At 35.4% G+C, this 21933-nt stretch overlaps 1 protein-coding gene across 1 annotated transcript; it reads right to left on the bottom strand.

Moving 5' to 3' along the window:
* Positions 1 to 17526: 17526 nt before the first annotated feature.
* Positions 17527 to 20907, bottom strand: LOC136036056 (cysteine--tRNA ligase, cytoplasmic-like). The gene has a single exon (XM_065718010.1). The coding sequence runs from the start codon at positions 19946 to 19948 to the stop codon at positions 17807 to 17809; it is 2142 nt and encodes a 713-aa protein (XP_065574082.1). The 5' UTR covers positions 19949 to 20907; the 3' UTR covers positions 17527 to 17806.
* Positions 20908 to 21933: the final 1026 nt, after the last annotated feature.

Below are 21933 nucleotides of genomic sequence, written 5' to 3'. Positions count from 1 at the left end.
TTCTCCTACATTTTGTATATTTTTCATATAGCGTCCTTATAATGGTTAGGAATAGTTCTCATTCCCTCGCTTAAATAAATCCCTTCCTGTGATGTAGTGTGTAATTTCACATCTGAGCCCTGACTGTATGTTACAAACTAATTATGTCATAATTGGCAGTCACCCCAAATACATATTATAGCTGTTAGTTATGAGGTTAGGTGCCATCATATGTTGTAATGTCAAATCTACAATTCGGCACTTGAAAAGACGATTTAAGTTTTCCTCCCCCCCCACTCATAAAGTTACCCTTCTAACCTCCCAATGTCTGTTGGAGTATATTTGGACAAAGTGTGCATGACGAGTGCCACGTAGTGACAGCTGCCCTCGTATTGTGGGGATAATTTTAGTATAATAAGATACTCAAATTCATATGCTAATCTGTTCGGAGGGATGAGGAGGGTGTCCTGTATGAATAAGGTTTTCCAACCTGTTTTAGTCGAGTTCGGTAATGTTAACAAACAGTACATGGTAACAAGTTTTACGTAAGAAGTCACCCGTCCCAATCGTGACCTAATTTGTACATAATTGATCAACTTTTTATGCCCTTTTCATACGTTAGTACATTGCTAAGTACGTTTCTGGTATATACGATTTTCTTCAATTTATGTTAGCCTTATTATTGCACACCAAGAAAAGGTTAGAAAATGTTTCTATTAAAAGAACCCAGAAGCTTTCTCCCTCAAATGCCAGACCTCTGTACTGGCCTGCAATGGAGGAAGATGTGTGCTGTCTATTGAGGGAGAGAGTGTTTTCTTGTTTTAATCAACCTATTCAATTGTTTAATTGACTCTTTTAATTTTTTTTTGTATGTTTTTTGCTTTTCCTTTTCTCTTGTGGCTTCGGCCCTGTGCTTTCTTTCTGTCAAATATACAATACTAATGTATTACAGTTTGATTCATTTAGGGTCTTTCTTAATACAATATTTAAAAATTAATTATTATAATTACCTACGTATTTTCTAACTAATTAATAATTTACTTAATACAATTATTTATATTAAGTCATTCTGAGTGTTACACTGCCATCAATTTTTGATTGCATAAAAAATACCACACCATATATTCCTTAGTAGACGCAGTGGAGCTTTCTATCCAGCATTAAAAACTACTGCAAGAGTCTTTTATTTGTTCGTTAGTAGATATAAATAGCTTCCAGTAGAAAGGAAGATCATAGCACAAATCTTATCAAAACCTAGACGACTAGTACAAGCCTAAGTTGGTCCCAAGCCACTTTTCTGAAAACGCGTCAGATCATCGTTATAAATCAGAGTATTCCGTTAGTGAAATATTGAAATCCATCATATAATCTTGTAGATAAGGAGCATAAATTTGATTCTACCATAGATTCCACATAATTTTGAAGTTCAGACTCAGTTACACCGATCATAAAACGATTCCTCAAGGCTCCAACCGAAGCTGCTCCAGATCGTGAGCACTGAAGTTCTCCAGCTGGAAAAAATTAAAGTCCTTTTGAATATTAAATTCTTGGTTTGTTTTTAGATGGATTTATGGAACGTCAGCTGGTTAATGCAAAACGAAATAAAACACCCTATTGAAGGCAAATGTTCCTGCTATTACTCGTTTGAAGGATAGGTTGGCGTGATATGGGCATGTTAAGTGAAAATCGTTGGTGTTCAGTAAGAATCAGGTTTACCAATGACAACAGAGTAACTCTAATAATAATTAAAAAATACAGCTAAAAAACACCCACTAATAAATACTATAGTTTCATCTCCATTTGATTATTTACTGTCATTCTTTACATTATTAACATAAGTTTTACTGATTTAAATTCAAATCATTTTTAATATCATATAGAGATTATTTCAAATAATTTGCTCCCAGAAACATGCTTTCTTGCATATTTTTTAACCTATTTGTGCTGTAGGACGACACTACTGCTTTAACAGCTGTTTGCCTTTGTCACCAACTCGAAATTGTTTGGGGGTAGGGGATTCTTGCATCGAGTCGAAAAGCCCCTGTTAAATTTTTAAAATTACCAGTAGTTTTACAAGAATTTTTTCCGCAAAACTATCTTAGCTGGAAAAGTAAAATTTTTCAATTTCTTTTATTGTAATCCTGCAAATCCTCAAATTACCCATCTGAGGAACCGAGAAAAAAAAATTCCGTGTCTCTTCTAGATTTCATGGAAAAACTTCTTGAGAAATTAATCTCGGAAGCCAAACAAATTTTTTTTTTTGGCCCGCTTTCTGGTATTTTTGATTTAATGCCTCTTTTGTTTTAATCAAGTTTTAATGTGAAAAGAACGCCAGATGACATAAGCTTTCTTATATACGGAATTACTTCGTTCATTCAAATATAATTTTCAAAGTTGCCACCCCGAATTAAATTTTTTATATCGTAAAGGCATTTTTTTTAGAGAGAAATTTGATTTTTTTTAAAACACATATATACAATTCTTGATTTTCTAAGAATAGAAGCTGAGGGTGGCTTTCTAAAAGTGAAAATGATACTGTGACTTTTCTATACTAAAATTTTGAGTTGGCGACTTCCCTAAATTTATTCTTAAGTATAATGTCCTAGTTTCGAAACTTAACTTTTAAAAAATCAAATAACTTCTGAAAGAACTTTATATCATATGTTTCAAAACCTAAAAAAAAATTTGCATCAATTATAAGTTTTTGGAAAATAATACCCTAAATTCTGATTTCGAATCACAGAAGTTCCAATTTTGTTTACAATTTTAAATTTCGATGTTTATTATATTTTAGACATTTATCTCCGTCGAAAGTTAGCAAGAACACTACTCTATATTAAAAAATTAATTGGATTTGATAAAATATTTCATAATGAATTTCTACTTAGAAATAATTTTTAATGTCATTGTACATCCATTCCCTTGATATCCTAGAGGTAACTTTTATTTCTCCAAGACAAATTTTTATGAAAACAAAAATTTACTGAAAAAGAAAATCTATATTTAGGCCTATTAAGTTTCTGAAAATAATGACTGCCATATGTTTCTTTCAAAATTAAAATTTTTCTTGAGATTATCAGACTCAATCCACAAGGTGAGATAAGATCCTCTGTATCCAAAATAAAGTCGAAATGGCAAGGAAAGGGTATTTTTATCTTCCTCTTAAATTCAAATATAATACAATACTGGAAATCTAAATATAAATTAAAAAATAAATTCAATAAATATAATTTATATTCAAATATAATATAATACAGGAAATCTAAATTTAAAAACAGAGCTGCCGATTTATTTTCTCTCTATAGTTAGCAATGGGTTTGTCTACTATACTCTTAAACGTTAAAAGTAAAGTAAGCAAGTAAAGTAAAAGTAAAGTAAAGTAGTAAAGTAAAGTAAGTAAAGTAACCTTGAAAAGTAATCAAGAAAACATGCAGTCTTCTGTATCCAAAATAAAACCGAAAAGGTAAGGAAAGGGTCTTTTTACCTTTACGTTTTTACTTTGAGTCTTTTACCTTGAATATAAAACATTCACTCTAGTTTAAGCTAAAGCTTTGGATTCAAAGGGAAGACCATTGCTCGCACTTCTACTATCTTCGTACATTTGACACAAACTGAGATCAGTTGGTTAAAATTCTGAGCTAGAAAAGTTGTCGAAACATTTTTCTGTTTCCGTAAATGTAATAAGCAAAATAAAACCGAAAAGGCAAGGAAAGAGTCTTTTTAACTTCCTTTAAAATACATTTTATGATATGATATAATATAATATATTTTATATATTTGTTGTCAGCATGATACAAAACTTTTTTTTTGTATTTATTCTTTTCAAGCTTAGATTATTGGAGAGTTTAAGTAAGTGTTGGCACAGGTTACTCTTTATTTACAGCTACGTACCATGAACTGTTTGAAAAAATTGCCTAAACATGACTAAAGCAAGTTCATATTTTTTGTAGAATTTAGGTTATTTTTCGCAAGGCTTACTCTTTATTTACAACTCGTTACCATGTATTGTTTGAAAAGATTATCAAGGCTTGACCAAAACCAGTTGATCAATTATGTACAAATTAGGTCACGAATAGCACGGGTGACTTCTTACGTAAAACTTGTTACCATGTACTGTTTGTTAACATTACCAAACTCGACTAAAACAGGTTGGAAAATCTTATTCATACAGGACACCCTCTTCATCCCTCCGAACAGATTAGCATATGAATTTGAGTATCTTATTATACTAAAATTATCCCCACAATACGAGGGCAGCCGTAACTACGTGGCACTCGTTATGCACACTTTGTCCAAATATACTCCAACAGACATTGGGAGGTTAGAAGGGTAACTTTATGAGGGGGGGGGGAGGAAAACTTAAATCGTCTTTTCAAGTGCCGAATTGTAGATTTGACGTTACAATATGTAATAGTACTTAACATAATCAACAGCTATAATAGGTATTCGAGGGTGACTGCCAATTATGAAATGATTAGTATGTCACACACAGTCAGGGATTACTCAGATGTCAAATTACATGTTGTATCACAGGAAGGGATTTATTTAAGCGCAGGGGATGAGGAACTATCCCTAACCTTAAAAGGCACACATTATATGAAAAATATACAAAATTTAGGAGAAACTACAAAACTCCAGAGGGTTGTGGATAAGTAGATCTACTTGAGCTGTGGCTGTGGTATCTCTTGCACCCGCAGCAAAATCTTGATTAGCCCCCCCCCTGTCGCCCAAACATTTTCAGGCCAAATTTTAACATTAAACATTAATATTAACTTAAGTTCATTAAACAACCACTCATTACTGGCCACCGACACTGCAATCGCTAATAATATTTGATAGGCAATTCTTACTTTTGCAAGACCCTTTCATCTTCGTTTTGCACAATTAATTCTAACAGAATTAAAATTAATTAAATTTGGTCTACTTACTTTTATTTTCAAGGAATGATGGCGATGATATGTGAAAAAATATAGTTTCGGATTCAATTTGCTTATACGTACGGCCAACTACGCCATCTACTTGATTTTCATAAAAACCAAATTTCTAATATTACAAAATGATTATCCGTTAGATTATTTATTAAATATTCCTCCCCCTAAAATTTCTGCACCCGCGGTAAGTGTTTCCTCTGTCTTCCCCTAAAATCACCTCTGTTCTAAAAAAAAAACCCGAGAAAGCTATTGGTTTGTTAGAACAACTCCAAAATCCAGCACATGTTTTTATATTTAATAAAAAAAAAGAAAAATATCAAATACGGGCTTACGAATGGCACATTAACTACTATTTCATCTAAGGTATGAATGAAACAACAAATGCGAGAAAATTGTGGAATTTTTTATAGATTTCCCCTAAGAAAATGGAAGATGCTCTTTTGGGGCGGGGCTGGAATAGTTTCGAAAATTCCCAGAGTTGTTTTTCCAAATTAAAAAAAAATACAATTTAAAAAAAACAGCCTCTTCATTTAAACTTTTCTAACCAAACTAAGCTTTTCTTAAGTTTTCTAAAAAAACTGAAAAAAGACAAATTTACCGTTCCCCCGATTTTGAAGAATACATTTTGACCCCCAAAGCACTAAATTTTCGTAAACTGGTACTATTATTCATCGCAATCCAAGGTCACTCAGCCTTATGCGGCAAAAACCAAGATCTGATTCTGAAATTTTATCAATAAAATCAGGATCCTGTTGTTACATAATGTCCCATTTTTAGCTGCGAAGATTAAAGTATTCCCTAAAAACAACTTTTTTGGGGAATCTTTTTATATCATCTTCTTTTAAAATGAGTCAAATCAAAGTCGTTTTAAATATTCAATCCTTGTTTAATTTTCAAGCTTATTAATGTAAAGTCAGCTGGTTTAAATAAAAAAAAGAGAATACTTAGTTGTAAACAATGCTATCGCTCTGCTCGTTTGAAAGAGAGTTAGATGTGATTTCGGCGTTTCAAATGAATGTCGTTGGTTCAAAGACTAATAAGCAACTCTTATAAAAAGAAAATAATAAATTATGCCCGGAATAGTTTCCTAATCTACGGAATAGTTTTTGCTCGTTTTGATTATTTACTATTATTCTTTATTTTCACTCAAAAAAAGCTTTCATTAATTTAATTTCTGATTGTTTTTCATAAGCATGTCATTTTTCATGTTTTAATTTTCTGATTCGCATAACTATTTGCGTTGGAGGGCAACACTACAGCTATCATACTTGTTCAGTTTTATATCAAAAATCGGAAATGCTTCCGAGTATCGGATTTGTGAAACGGGGTAGAAAAGTCCCTGCTAAGTTTGTATAATTACTAGAAGTTATCTAAAAAGAAATCACTTTTTCCACAAAAATAACCTAGAAGGAAAAAGTAAACTTCTTGGGAACAATTTTGAATCGTAATTCTGCATAACATAAATTACTTCTCTGAGGGTCGGAGAACAATATTCTATACTTCTTTAGATTTCTTGGAAATATTTCAGGGAAAGTTAATCACGAAAGCCAAACGAAAGTCTTGGGTGGCTTTCTAAAATTTTTACCTGATGTTGAAAAATACCTTGCGGGAGGAGTATTTTTACAGAAAGTGCACTTTTTGGTATCATTGATCAATATAGAAAAAATGACAAATTTAGCCCTTCTGTACAACATCCCCTTCTTAAACTCAGTCAAATCAAAAGCCACTGTTGCCATGTAAGGAAAAAGCCCAGTCATTTCCTCGAAATGTCTATTTTTTTTCTAAGGTCAGTAAGTGTCTACATTTCACCTTATAGGATGAAAACAAAGAATGTCCAGAGTTTTCCCTTTAATGGTGAAAGGGGAATGGCGTTAGCTAGAAATCTAAGGAAGGGGCCCCGGGTGTGCCGTAATTTACACATATATATATAGTTATACAAATACAAATGTATAATATTTTACATACACGAAGTAGTTTCATAAATAATATTATAAATAAACTAAGCACTACAAATAAGATGAATACGAAATAACAATTACCGAGAGTCATAATTTCGACAATAGTTAGTAGTCGTTCATAATGTTTGCGGGCAGCAATTAGACCCTGTAGGATGAGGACCTTGAAGTATTTGAACACACCCGAGTCCTTGCCACCCATTACGTTGACCATTTCTTGAGTTAGTGTGAGCGGGACGTTGTGGAGGAAAATCCCCTGATATATTCGGAGTAATTTCTGTTCGTCTTAAATTTTAACGTCGCCCCTTACCTTCAGTTAAAAAAACTTGTTTTTTTTTTATTTAATCAGATCATAAAGCGGCGGAAAAGGACACAATTACATTCATGTGTTGAAAAGGACAATGATTTCACGCTAATATCAACGGATCTACATTTTCTATAAAATTGATAAATAGAAAAAAAAACTTTATGCCTATTTAATCCTGCTATTTGTTAGCATTCAAAAACTGTTTTATCTGAGTTAATTCATATTAAACACAAAGGAAATAAAAAATCTTACAATGGCTGAAACAAATATGATTAAATATAATATACCTTCAAATGCCTTTTTCTTAAAATTTCTTAACTTTAACTTGAACAATTCGAAAAGGGGACGTGGATATTTTAAACTTGTTTAGTTTTTTTAGTTTTTTGACTTTCATTGAGATTCTAGGACTTTTAGGGAATGCTTCCCCATTTTATTCGGAAATAAGTCAAATATTCTCAGGCCAGTAACTTTTGATGGGTAACCTGATGGAACTTACATATTTGAAGTCAGCATAAAATTCTCATTCTTTTGATGTATCTATTGGTATCAAAATTCTGTTTTTTTAGAATTGTGTTTGCCACTGAGGCGGGTCGCTCCTTACTTACAGGTTGTTACTACGAACTGTTTAACAACACCACAGTTACTCGTCAAAGAAGGGTTTATCAAATACCACGTAACTGCGGAAATTACCATGGGCAGAATCCACCAGAATTTCGAAAAACCCCTCCAATAGCACAAAAATGACATAATCGAGACATTAATTTAAAATAGTGTGCTTAATATTTTTGATTCTGCTCTAATCAGCCTTAGTGTTGATACCCGTCGATGAAATAAGTTTTAAAGACACCTTCCTCATTAGCAATGATTTGAGAATTAAACAAATTGTAAATTTAGTAAGATTATTTAGTATAAGCTCGGGACAGATTTTAAGTAGCAGCAATTTCTTTTGTTTTATTTATTTTTATGGCTCTTGGTATTAACCAAGTGACATACAGCAATCGTAAATTTTGTCGGTGCGTCAGTTGGTCCCGGTTTTGCTACTTTAGACACTTCCAGGTAAGCTAGGACGATGAAATTTGGCGGGCGTATAAGGGACCGGACCAGATTAAATTAGAAATAGTCGTTTTCCCGATTTGACCATCTGAGGGGGAGTGAGATCGGTTGATCAGATCATAATGAAATTTGATGTTTGGAGGGATATCGTGTCTTAAAGCTGTTATTTTAAATTCTGACCGGATCTGGTGACATTAAGAGGGGGAAGTTGGGAGGGGAAACCTAAAATCTTGCTAAACACTTAGAGTGGAGGGATCGGGATGAAACTTGGTGGGAAAAATAAGCACAAGTCCTAGATACATGATAGACATAGCCGGAACGGGTCCACTCTCTTTGGGGTAGCTGGGGGGGGGGGGGGTAATTAATTTTTTATGAGGTATTATTTAACTTACAAACGAACGATCGGATCTCAATGAAATTTGATGTTTAGAAGTATATCATGTCTCAAAGCTCTTATTTTAAATCAGAGTTCGGGATGAAACTTGGTGGGAAAAATAAGCAGAAGTCTTAGATACGTGATTGACATATTTGGAACAGATCTGCTCTATTGGGGGGGAAGGGGGTAATTCTGAAAAATTAGTAGAAATTCAAGCTCTCTCTAGACAACCTTTCCCTAGGAGTTGCGGAGGGTCGTTTTATCTCCAAAAGCCTTTCAGCTATGCTGAACAAAATGGCTGTCTCAAAACTTAGATAAAACGACTTTTAGGAAAGATTGGGGTTGGGAGTGAAAGGGGGTCTAGTTGCACTCCATTTTTGGCAACTTAAAAAGAACATTAGAGCTTTCAATTTCCATTTGAATGAGCCCTTTCCCTATATTCTAGGACTATTGTTTCGATGCGATCACCTCTGGGAAAAAAACAACAAAAAAATAAACCATAAAACACAAATCTGTGATCTTTTTTCTGATAAAAAGAATACAAAATTCTAAATTTTTACAAATGACAGCTAGATGCTTCTACAATAGAGTTCTCGAATACACTGAATCTGATGATTTGATTTTCATTAAGATCTTTTAACATTTAGGGTAGTCCTGTTTGAAAATCACAAAATTTTTCTCATGTGCGTAGCTTTAGATGGGTATCGTTAAACTTTATAAATTTATATATTTGGAATCAGCATAACAAGCCGATTCTTTTAATAAGATAAGATAATGATGAAGACCACACTGCCTTTCCATAATACAAATACAGATGAGTAACTTTTATTTTACTAAGCTATCTTAAAAAGATGAATTTTTAAAGGAGAACTTTTATTGTAAGTGTGTTATTGTTTATTATTTTCTTTGCTGAAGACGGCCCTTAGATATAGGGCCGAAATATTCAAATAGGTTTTGTTCGTTCACTGACTTGGGAAAAAAAAAAAAATCCTCATTATTCTCTCTTGTATTTGTGATAAGATAAGGTTTATTGCAAAAAGCCCAGGGGCCATAACAACACACAAAACAGTCTGCAAACAGATTTCAGGAACAAAATACAACTTTAGATGATATATATCAAAAAAGGAAAAAGAAAAAAGAAAAACAAAAGACAAAAAAAAGAAATAAAAAAAGAAACACACCAAGGTTTAACATATTAACCAACAAATACCAATCATAATAAAATTCAAAACCTAAAAACTGTAACAAGCTATCCCCTCAAAAATGATTCCCTATCTTTAATCCCTAAACGAAGAAACTTACACAACTGTTTAATAACATATGCCTTCATCTCAGCCATCCGCTCATTTTACCAGCACTCACTCCCTAACACTCGTCAAAAAAAAAATTCATTCCCCAACCCAGACAGCTCTTCACACTCGGATACAACCAGCTCTAATAAATTCCTTCTCCATCTATTTATTTCCCGGGACCAATCCCTACTTTTCCTAATAGGACAAAAATGCTCACATTCATTTTCCAAACAGACGTTCTGACCTGGTTCACTTATAAGGGGTTCATCAACCTGAAACTCGTCCTCTTCACTAGTATATGCATTGAAGTCCCCTAGAAAAACAAAATTAAGGCAAAGGTACATTCTTTTATACATCCGTGTTTCATATTTAATCAATTCCAATTTATCTACACGGCTGTAAGATCTGTTATTCGGAGGCAAATAATCAACAAACATAACATGGTGAACGTTTACAATATTAACCATAATAAATTTTCAGACTCAATTTCTAGCCTATGAAATAAATTAAATACGCCCTTCCTTACAAGTGCCAAAATTCCTTCATAGTATCTACCATTTGCCAAAACTTCTCTCCTGCCCTAAGAAACATTTCAATCTTCAGATGATGAGATATTATCTAGAGAATTCCACGTCTCAACAGGGCAAACAACATCCCATTGCTCACAACCGGCTGAAGTACTTGACTCTAATAGATTTTCTAACTTTTTCCCTATTGGAACCTTCCAAATTACAAACTACTAACATCCAGCCATCATCAAGGCAGATTAACCATCCAGCGATAATTTCTTAAAAATCCAATTCTAAATTGCGACCAACAGTTATGACTTTCAGTTTTTGGAGTTCTGCTGCGGTCTCTTCTTGAAGAGATGTTTCGGTCAAGTCAAATAAATGTTGTGGAAGTCATGGTCTCCCAAGCTTTTGTATTTTTGAAAAACTTTAGGCATGGCATAAGGAAAAACTTTTGGTTTCTTGCTTTTGCTTTTGGTACTTGTTGAAAACCGATAATTAGTCTGACATTTCCAATTTATAAAATCTTTGTGCAAAATTGCTACTTTTCATAAAAAGGTAAATGGTTAATATTTAATTTCTTTACCGGAAAAAAGAGATTCAAAAAGTGCTACAGTGCTACAGTATACAACCTATATCATTCAATCCACAAAAATATTAATTAGGAATAAATTAAGGGTTTTACAGAAATAGTGAATTTGATGAAGTTAATGCCATGAAAAATATTAAATAAAACAAATTCGTAAATCCACTCAATCCTATTGCAAAATAAAGTCGAAGAATTGTTTAACAGCAAAGCAACAAGTCTTTCTCGTTTTTCAAAGTCTTTGACCGCAACCTAATTTGATGGAGCACTTTTATTGGCTTAATATGTTGAAACATTCACTTGTAATGTCTGACCAGACAAGTTGAAACGCTGACCATTTATTACCTAGAGACTGGTATTTATGCCCACCTATTGAAACTAAATATGCAACAGTTTAGGATTTTAATGTAAAACTGATGGCAACAATAGAAGAAACGAATAAACTGATGAACTGTCTTTTATAAGTTAATTAGGAAAATAACTTGAAGGTCAAATTGTTCCTTTCAAAACTTTCTACAAGACCGTGTTAAAATTATTAAACTTGAACCGTTTTCTTAGACAAGTTGAAATAGTATTTGCACTAAAAAGCTTAACTTAAAAAGCCCAGAACAAAAGAAAAAAAGAAGAAATAGCAGGCAACTTTTAGAAGAAACGAATAAACTGATGAAAATGTCTTTCAAGTTAATAAGAAAAAAAATTGAATGTCAAGTTGTTCCTTTAAACCCTCTACAAGTTTGTGCTAAAATTATTAAACTTGCACCGTTTTCTTAGAAAAGTTGAAATAGCATTTGCACTAAAAAGCTTAACTTAGAAAGCCCAGAATAAAAGAAGAAGAAAGAAGCTAGAAACCAAAACCAATGCCTTTATGCGCCTGTTGTCACCAGACAAGCCAAAATACTAAAAATGGAAGAGATAGCCGGGAAGTTTTTTATCCCATTCCCCCTTAAGCGCTTCTTGTAAGAACTGTTTAAAAAACAGGATCTGATCGTTTGAAGGATCTGATATTAATTGTTTAATAAGATACGGCAACGTCATCTTCTTAAATACAGTACCTTTAATACGAACAGCTTTAAACCATACCTAATAGCCGACTTCTTCTTAACATTGCAATATGGACCGAACCCTGGCTTATTTTTATTGTGTAAGTGTCCTACCCTTAGCAAGTAAAAACTAAAGAAATATCAAAAGACCTAAAAAAAAGCCTAAAGAAAATAATGGCAGTTTTGTATATAATTTTACACGAAAAACGTAGTGTAAAAAAAGAGCAAAAAACAACAACTTTTAACAAAAAATGATTCTACTGTACAAGTTCCAAGCTCCTTTCTACAAAAATGTGGAATCTTGTATTTTTTGCCAGAAGACAAATCACGGATGCGTGTTTATTTGTTTGTTTGTTTTTCTTTTTCCCAGGGGTGATCGTATTGTCCCAGTGTCCTAGAATTTTGCGCGAGGGCTCATTCGGACGGAAATTAAAAGTTCTAAAGTGACCCAAGAAATTTGAAGACACCTAGGCCCCTTCCCAAGCTGATTTTTTCCCCAAAGTCACTGGATCAAAATTCTGAGACAGCCATTTTATTCAGTATAGTCGAAAAACCCTATAACTATGTCTTTCGGGACGACTTACTTCCCACAGTCCCCTTGGGAGGGGCTGCAAGTTACAAACTTTGGCCAGTGTTTGCATATAGTAATGGTTATTGCGAGGTGTACAGAGGTTTTCAGGGGGATTTTTTGGTTGGGAGGAGGGGTTGGGAAGAGGAAATTATGTGGGAAAAACTTTCCATGGAGGAATTTGTCTGGGGGGAAGAAGATTCCCATGAAGAGGGCGCACCATTTTCTAGCATTATTTAAAGAAAAACAATGAAAAATTAAATATGAAAAAGTTTTTTCAACTGAAAGTAAGGAGTAGCATTAAAACTTAAAACGAACAGAAAATATTACGCATATAAGGGGTTCACCTCCTTCTAATACCTCACTCAACTCTAAAGTATTTTTAGTAATTTCAACCATTTATTCTACGGCCTTTGTGATTCAGGGGAAAAATTTTAAGCTTTAGTGTAAAGAGCGAGGTAACGACGAGTGGGCGAACCCTTTTATATCTTGTATTTAGATATATTTTCTATATTTAAAAGACAATTTTAAAATTGTCTTATATTCGTATAATTTCTGTTTTGTATGTGTTTCCATCGAACCTGTCTCCCACCTCCAGACAAAAAGCCGCCTACGTCTACCTCCTCAAACCCACTTCGGTCCATGGCTAGTATTTGCTCTTCGCCCTGTCTGACGTTTGCCATCGTCAAGAACTCGGACAGGCTATCGGGCCAATGTTTCTTTGGTCGGCCGCGAGGTTGCTTCCCACCAACTTTGATAGGGTCGAAGTCATAGATCATCTTTGCGGGTAGATGTGGTGGCATTCGAAGCAGATGCCCGAACCATCGTAAGGTTCGCTCGGCTGCTTGAGTCGAAGACCAAGACTGCTCTGTGAGCTGCAGAAGCTTTTCATTGCTGATGAAGTCGGACCATCGTACACCCTCAATCCTCCTCAGGCTCTTTGCATGAAATACATCTATTTTCTTGATGGTTGCAGCTGATGCTTGCCATGTCTCAGCTCCGTAAAGCATCACAGAGCCGACAAGAGCGTTGAAGATCCGCAGTTTCGTTGTGCGACTGATGTTTGGTTTTCGCCAGAGGTGACGATTCAGTCTACCCATGACTGAAGACGCTTTAGATAATCTCGCCTGCAGCTCGGGGAGAAGTGAGCCATTTGAAAAAATTACGGAGCCCAGGTAGGTGAAGTCTTTAACAACCTCGATATCATGTTCCCTAAGGCCGCTTCAATGTTCGGATTTTATCCTCAACCGTAGATAACAGAATCGAAAAATTTTAATTCAAAAACTTTTTTGGAAAAGCAGCTGTTTGTTTTCAAGAAGTGACTACTAATCATATGTTCGTAATCATTAGATAGCAATCCTATATTTTAGATAGAATAATTTTAGATAGAACTAGAATAAGATAATCCTACGTTCTAGATTAATCCAACTATTTAGATACGACAACTGTTGCTCCAAGCTTTCTTCTATTTTCTAATTTAAAAAATACCGGTAATCGTCAATCTAATCGACCAATCAAAAAGCTTACGCTTGAAAGTTAAACATTGACCAATCTAAAATACAACTAGTGAGATACACTGCATTATGGTTTTGTATAATTTTGATTTTATCCGCAAGCCTAATTATATTGCGGCCCGAGCATCAATACCGTTTCCTGGAAAAATCTTATCGCTTCAATCATCGATACTTTGTATCGCCCACCAAACTGTTGAAAATCGTTTGATCGAGGAAATTCTTCCAAGCATGAAAATACTTGGCCTGGCAGATTATGCACAATTTATGCGCAATCCAAGGTCTTAAACTGTCTTGTGACTTTTTTTTACACTTTCCACGGGGCTCATACATAGTCTAAAGACAAAAGTATTACTTAGTTCGAAACATATTCCCTTAAAATATCAATTGATCACTCCTGTGTTGACCGTAAAACCGTAAGATTCACGAGATAATCAAGCCTACAAGCACAATATACAAGAACAACTATGCCAATAGCTGCAGGTACAATAAAGTGTGAGCTACACAAACAAAGCCAAGAGCCCCAAATTGAAAATACAGGTACCACTAAGCCAATAGCCTCAGATACAATAAAGCAAATAGCTGCAGACAACTAAGCCAAGAGATACATGGTGGAATACACAAAAACAACTAAGCCTATAGCTGCAGGGACAACAAAGTATATCAGCTGCAGACAATAAAGTGAACAGCTGCCAACAACTGAGACAACAGCTGCGGGTACAACAGAAAGGGAACAACTAATCCAATATCTGCAGATACAATAAAGCAAAGCAGCTCCAGACAACTAAGCCAACAGCTACAAGTTCAATACACAGGAACAACTAAGCCAATAGCTGCGGATACAATAAAGCAAAGCAGCTGCAGACAACTAAGCCAACAACTGCTTGTGCAATACACAGGAACAACTAAGCCAATAACCGGAGATACAATTAAGCAAATCAGCTGCAGACAACTAAGCCAACAGCTACAAGTTCAATACACAGGAACAACTAAGCCAATAGCTGCAGATACAATAAAGCAAAGCAGCTGCAGACAACCAAGCCAACAACTGCTCGTGCAATACACAGGAACAACTAAGCCAATAACTTGAGATACAATTAAGCAAATCAGCTGCAGACAACTAAGCCAACAGCTACAAGTTCAATACACAGGAACAACTAAGCCAATAGCTGCAGATACAATAAAGCAAAGCAGCTGCAGACAACTAAGCCAACAACTGCTTGTGCAATACACAGGAACAACTAAGCCAATAGCTGCATATACAATAAAGCAAAGCAGCTACAGACAACTAAGCCAACAACTGTTTGTGCAATACACAGGAACAACTAAGCCAATAACTGGAGATACAATTAAGCAAATCAGCTGCAGACAACTAAGCCAACAGCTACAAGTTCAATACACAGAAACAACTAAGCCAATAGCTGCAGATACAATAAAGCAAAGCAGCTACAGACAACTAAGCCAACAACTGTTTGTGCAATACACAGGAACAACTAAGCCAATAACTGGAGATACAATTAAGCAAATCAGCTGCAGACAACTAAGCCAACAGCTACAAGTTCAATACACAGGAACAACTAAGCCAATAGCTGCGGATACAATAAAGCAAAGCAGCTGCAGACAACTAAGCCAACAACTGCTTGTGCAATACACAGGAACAACTAAGCCAATAACCGGAGATACAATTAAGCAAATCAGCTGCAGACAACTAAGCCAACAGCTACAAGTTCAATACACAGGAACAACTAAGCCAATAGCTGCAGATACAATAAAGCAAAGCAGCTGCAGACAACCAAGCCAACAACTGCTCGTGCAATACACAGGAACAACTAAGCCAATAACTTGAGATACAATTAAGTAAATCAGCTGCAGACAACTAAGCCAACAGCTGGAAGTTCAATACACAGGAACAACTAAGCCAATAGCTGCAGATACAATAAAGCAAATAGCTGCAGACAACTAAGCCAAGAGATACATGGTGGAATACACAAAAACAACTAAGCCTATAGCTGCAGGGACAACAAAGTATTTTAGCTGCAGACAATAAAGTGAACAGCTGCCAACAACTGAGACAACAGCTGCGGGTACAACAGAAAGGGAACAACTAATCCAATATCTGCAGATACAATAAAGCAAAGCAGCTCCAGACAACTAAGCCAACAGCTACAAGTGCAATACACAGGAACAACTAAGCCAATAGCTTCAGGTGCAATAAAGGAAAACTGCCAACAACTGAGACAACAGCTGTGGGTACAATATACAGGAACGACTAAGCTAATATCAGCAGATACAATAAAGCAAAGCAGCTCCAGACAACTAGGCCAACAGCTACAAATGCAATACAAAGGAACAGCTAAGCCAATAGCTGCATATACAATAAAGCAAAGCAGCTACAGACAACTAAGCCAACAACTGTTTGTGCAATACACAGGAACAACTAAGCCAATAACTGGAGATACAATTAAGCAAATCAGCTGCAGACAACTAAGCCAACAGCTAGAAGTTCAATACACAGGAACAACTAAGCCAATAGCTGCAGATACAATAAAGCAAAGCAGCTGCAGACAACTAAGCCAACAACTGCTTGTGCAATACACAGGAACAACTAAGCCAATAGCTGCATATACAATAAAGCAAAGCAGCTACAGACAACTAAGCCAACAACTGTTTGTGCAATACACAGGAACAACTAAGCCAATAACTGGAGATACAATTAAGCAAATCAGCTGCAGACAACTAAGCCAACAGCTACAAGTTCAATACACAGAAACAACTAAGCCAATAGCTGCAGATACAATAAAGCAAAGCAGCTACAGACAACTAAGCCAACAACTGTTTGTGCAATACACAGGAACAACTAAGCCAATAACTGGAGATACAATTAAGCAAATCAGCTGCAGACAACTAAGCCAACAGCTACAAGTTCAATACACAGGAACAACTAAGCCAATAGCTGCGGATACAATAAAGCAAAGCAGCTGCAGACAACTAAGCCAACAACTGCTTGTGCAATACACAGGAACAACTAAGCCAATAACCGGAGATACAATTAAGCAAATCAGCTGCAGACAACTAAGCCAACAGCTACAAGTTCAATACACAGGAACAACTAAGCCAATAGCTGCAGATACAATAAAGCAAAGCAGCTGCAGACAACCAAGCCAACAACTGCTCGTGCAATACACAGGAACAACTAAGCCAATAACTTGAGATACAATTAAGTAAATCAGCTGCAGACAACTAAGCCAACAGCTGGAAGTTCAATACACAGGAACAACTAAGCCAATAGCAGCAGATACAATAAAGCAAAGCAGCTGCAGACAACTAAGCCAGCAACTACATGTGCAATACAGAGGAACAACAAAGCCAATAACTGGAGATACAATAAAGCAAAGCAGCTGCAGACAACTAAGCCAACAACTGCTCGTGCAATACATAGGAACAACTAAGCCAATAACTTGAGATACAATCAAGTAAATCAGCTGCAGACAACTAAGCCAACAGCTGGAAGTTCAATACACAGGAACAACTAAGCCAATAGCTGAAGATACAATAAAGCAAAGCAGCTGCAGACAACTAAGCCAGCAACTACATGTGCAATACAGAGGAACAATTAAGCCAATAACTGGAGATACAATAAAGCAAAGCAGCTGCAGACAGTTCAGCCAACTGCAAGACTTTCTTTGGTCTCTAAAAGGGTCACCGGGAGGGGTAGCTTGAAGAGCAGCTTTCTCCGTTTGCTTCGCAGTAGCTTATCCCTTCTTCCTCTTCTTCTCTTGTCTTCTGATCTTTTTCTGCTCTTTTAACATCTACTGCAGGTCTAATCTTTATGGTGAACCCATCTTCTTTTTCATCTTCCAATTTAGCTCCTATATTTGGGAAGACGGCGGTACGGACATTGTCACAAAGGCTGAGAAGATATTGATTTTTGGGTTCTTTTGCGTATTTTCGGATTTCATTCCGAAATTCTGCAAAAGATTCCAGAACACTGTGGATCAGCGTTCCTTCTTCTTCTGCGGAATGTTCGGTTGGAAATCCTATAGATTCCTTTTTGGGTATAACACCAAACGTTTCAAACAAGCGCGTTATGAAAACGCTTATTTTGTTTAAAACTTGCCTATTAGGCGTTTTCGATTTTTTGACGTAAATATCTACGTCTTTTATTATTTTTTCCATATGTTTTATGGCACTAGGGGTATCAATATTATCACACAAAGCAGCATCCACTGCTTTTATTCTCACTTTAAATCTTTCTAACAGATTTTTGTCTTCCTTACTAAATTTTTGAGAGGCAGCACTGTTGTCCCCTGGCTTCTCTCGTAGTATAGATTTCACTTTATGAAAAAAGGTGTCGAAATTCTCTTCAGTTTGCACAACGTTTTCCATAATAGCCTCGGAGTAGTTTACATTTTTTCCCCAGGGGTGCAGTAAACACAGAAGCCGGATCTGCCTAGCACTATACTTTTTTAAACACTCCTGTATTGTTATGAAGTTCTTAAGGGTTTTTGACATTTTCGACCCTTCTATTTTTAAATTACCGGTGTGTAAAAAGTAGTTAACCCAATCATTGGTACCAAAATAAGCCTCTGATTGAGCTAACTCATTATCATGGTGGCGGGATTTTTCATCTAATAAATCTATCCCACCAGCATGTATATCGATGGACTGTCCGAGGATATCCGATGCCATAGTACTACACTCAATATGCCATCCTGGTCGCCCCATCCCCCATGGAGATTCCCACGAAGGTTCGCCTGGTTTGCTTTTTTTCCATAGCGCAAAATCATTTTTTGAACGTTTGTCACCTAATCCTTCGTCTAATATGCCGGAGCATTCTTCTCCTTTCTCTGAAGATTTTTCATTTTTATATGCCTCTGGTCTTAGTTTGGCATAAAAATGTCCTTCACTCTCGTCAAAATTTTTGACGTCAAAATAGACTGATCCGTTTGATTCGTAACCATAACCTTGGTTAACGATCTTCTGGATAAAATCGACTATGGGGGATATATATTCCGATACTCGTACCACTACATTAGGATACAAAACATTCAGAGCCTTCATATCTGTGAAAAAAGAATTTTCAAACATTTTAGCAGTGCTTGAAAATATACTTTCATCAGTTACTGTGGCACCTTCTGACGCTTCAAGCCAATTTGAAAGAACATATCTAGCTCTGTTAAGGTAGTCATCTTTTTTCTTTTTGGCTGGACTGTTGGGTGACATCAACTCACTGCATGCTTTGTTGATTTCTTCCAATTGCAGTTTAAGCAGGTCTTTTTTAGCTGCATCCGTTTCTTCGGCAATTGCTGCTTCGTGATTCTGTTTTGCTTTTTCACAATCCTTGATCAACTTTTCAATGGGATGTTCTTTCTCCGTATATTTTTGGAATATATGATTTTGCCGTGCTTTCTTTATAATCTTGTCATCAACATCTGTGATGTTCATTACGTAATGAACATCATACTGAAAATATTCAGTTAGGACGCGTCTGATTATATCGAATGACACAAAGCATCTGGCATGCCCCATATGGCTAAAGTCATATACTGTAGGTCCACATATGTACCAAGATATAGTTTTGGAATCCTGGGGCGTAAAATCACAGAGACTTCTGGTTAGACTATTATAAAGTCTTAATTTAGAAGGCCCTTCCGGCTTCGTCCATTTTGGCTGTAATCTCTTTGTTGTCCTTAAGGCTTTAGAGGACCCATCAGACTTAGCCCACTTCGGCTGTAATCTCTTGGCCATCCCTAAAGATATAGAAGCAGTAAAAATTTGCTTTTCTATTACCATTTTTGAAACTGGTTCCTCTTCTAGCTGTTGTTCTTGCACCATGGGCATTCCTTTGTAACATTCCTATCTTCTCTCGAAGTGGTTTTGTAAGCTATGTATTTTTTAGCAGCCCACCATATTGTTAGACTAACGCCTAATATGGATGTACCAATCAAAAAAGCTTTCATTGACGGTTCCTTTTTTTGAATAATTGATGTAGAATGAGGAATTGACAGTTATATATCATAAATGATGTCATAATTGTTGCCCAGCAATGACGTTTATATTAGAAATGATATTACTTTTTATGAAACAGTTTCTTTAGAAACTAAGGGTAACGCTATTGTGTCTGCCTTCTCTTTTCTATTTTATGGCTACAGCAGCAGTTGCGATCTGGAAAAGTTTCGGTGCCTACCGAAGCCTCTTAATAATAAAGAAACAAATAAAATCCCACAAAGAGCCTCAGCGTTTCCATTGAAAGAGCCTCATTGCTAAAAGGCACAATTGACACTTGACTGGGAAAACTAGCTTTTATTCATTCAAAGTAAATTAAAGTGATATTGTGGAAAACTTTATACTATAGTTTTGCAGGACCCCTTGAAAATAATGCAAATCGTATTTATGTATGGTTTTAGATGATATATCTCTTTTTTTTCATTCTTATCTCTTCATTTGATCATGACTTTCACTAATCTCTTGTTGCTTAATTTTTGTCTTTTGTGTTACTTTGACTAAAAACCAGACAGAAACAATTGCAATATACACAGTTCTTAATATGATGACTAAAGTATCTTTTTTGTGAAAAGAGATTAAACTATTTCTAATGGAGTTTTCCGAATGCTATTAGATTCTTACGTAATATATAGTCAAGAATTGTATTTTTAAGTTGAACGAAACGTAGACAGGTTCAGCTGGATATGAAAATAATAGTCAACAGATTGGTTTGGCGCTTCGCACCACCCCAACACCTAGCTGGTGGGGGTGTAAGTCGTTAAGTCCAATATTAGTTACACACCATTGTAGTTGTGTCCCTGTGTCCCACCTGTGAATATATATATATATATATATATATATATATATATATATATATATATATATATATATATATATATATATATATATATCTATATATATAAAAATAAGTTGTCTGTCTGTGGATGGATGGATGGATGTGTCAGGTGACGTCACCTGAAAAAACTGGATTAGGTGACGTCAAAACTGAAAAAACTAAAAAAAGGCAAAAACTACAAAAAAAAACTAAAAACTAATAAAAAAAATAAAAAAGCTAAAAAACTAAAAAAACTATAAAGGTAAAAACCAATAAAAAACTAAAAAAAAACTGAAAAAACTAAAAAAAGGCAAAAACTACAAAAAAAAACTAAAAACTAATAAAAAAAGTAAAAAAGCTAAAAAACTAAAAAAACTAAAAAAACTAAAAAAAGGTAAAAAACTAAAAAAAATAAAAAATAAAAAAAAACTAAAAAAAAGGAAAAAACTGAAAAATAAGCTAAAATAAAGGTAAAAACCAATAAAAAACAAAAAAAAAAAAGGAAAAAACTAATAAATGACGACACTCAAAGAGAAAGCGACCAGGACAAAAGGAATGTTCGATTAGCAATCAACAAAGCACCGGGACACAGGGAGTATAAATGACGACCAGGACATAAGTAAAAAAAAAAAAACTATCTATATATATAAAAACTAAAAAAAACCGGGACACCGGGATACAAATGATGACCGGGACCCGGGACACAGGGAATATAAATGACGACCGGGACACAGGGACACAACTACAACGGGGACACCGGGGGAAACAGGGGGATAACCTGACAATCTATTTATATGCAAAGACAATGGGACAGCAAAGAATGTTGTATATTCGCAAGTTTTACGTAGTTAAAACCATATATATATATATATCTATATTCACAGGTGGGACATAGGGACACAACTACAATGGCGCGTAACTATTATGGCGCGTAACGACTTACGCGCGCGGGGGGGCTTGGGGGGGGGGCGCGAAGCGCCCCCACCAACTAGGTGTTGGGGTGGCG

This window comes from Artemia franciscana, chromosome 15 (assembly GCF_032884065.1).
Source record: "Artemia franciscana chromosome 15, ASM3288406v1, whole genome shotgun sequence".
In the NCBI taxonomy this organism is placed as follows: domain Eukaryota; kingdom Metazoa; phylum Arthropoda; class Branchiopoda; order Anostraca; family Artemiidae; genus Artemia; species Artemia franciscana.
This window is presented reverse-complemented; position numbering and strand designations above follow the sequence as displayed.

Bases quoted from the DNA above. Each gene is read 5' to 3' on its own strand.
- LOC136036056 (XM_065718010.1), bottom strand. From the start codon at position 19,948: ATGCCCATGGTGCAAGAACAACAGCTAGAAGAGGAACCAGTTTCAAAA.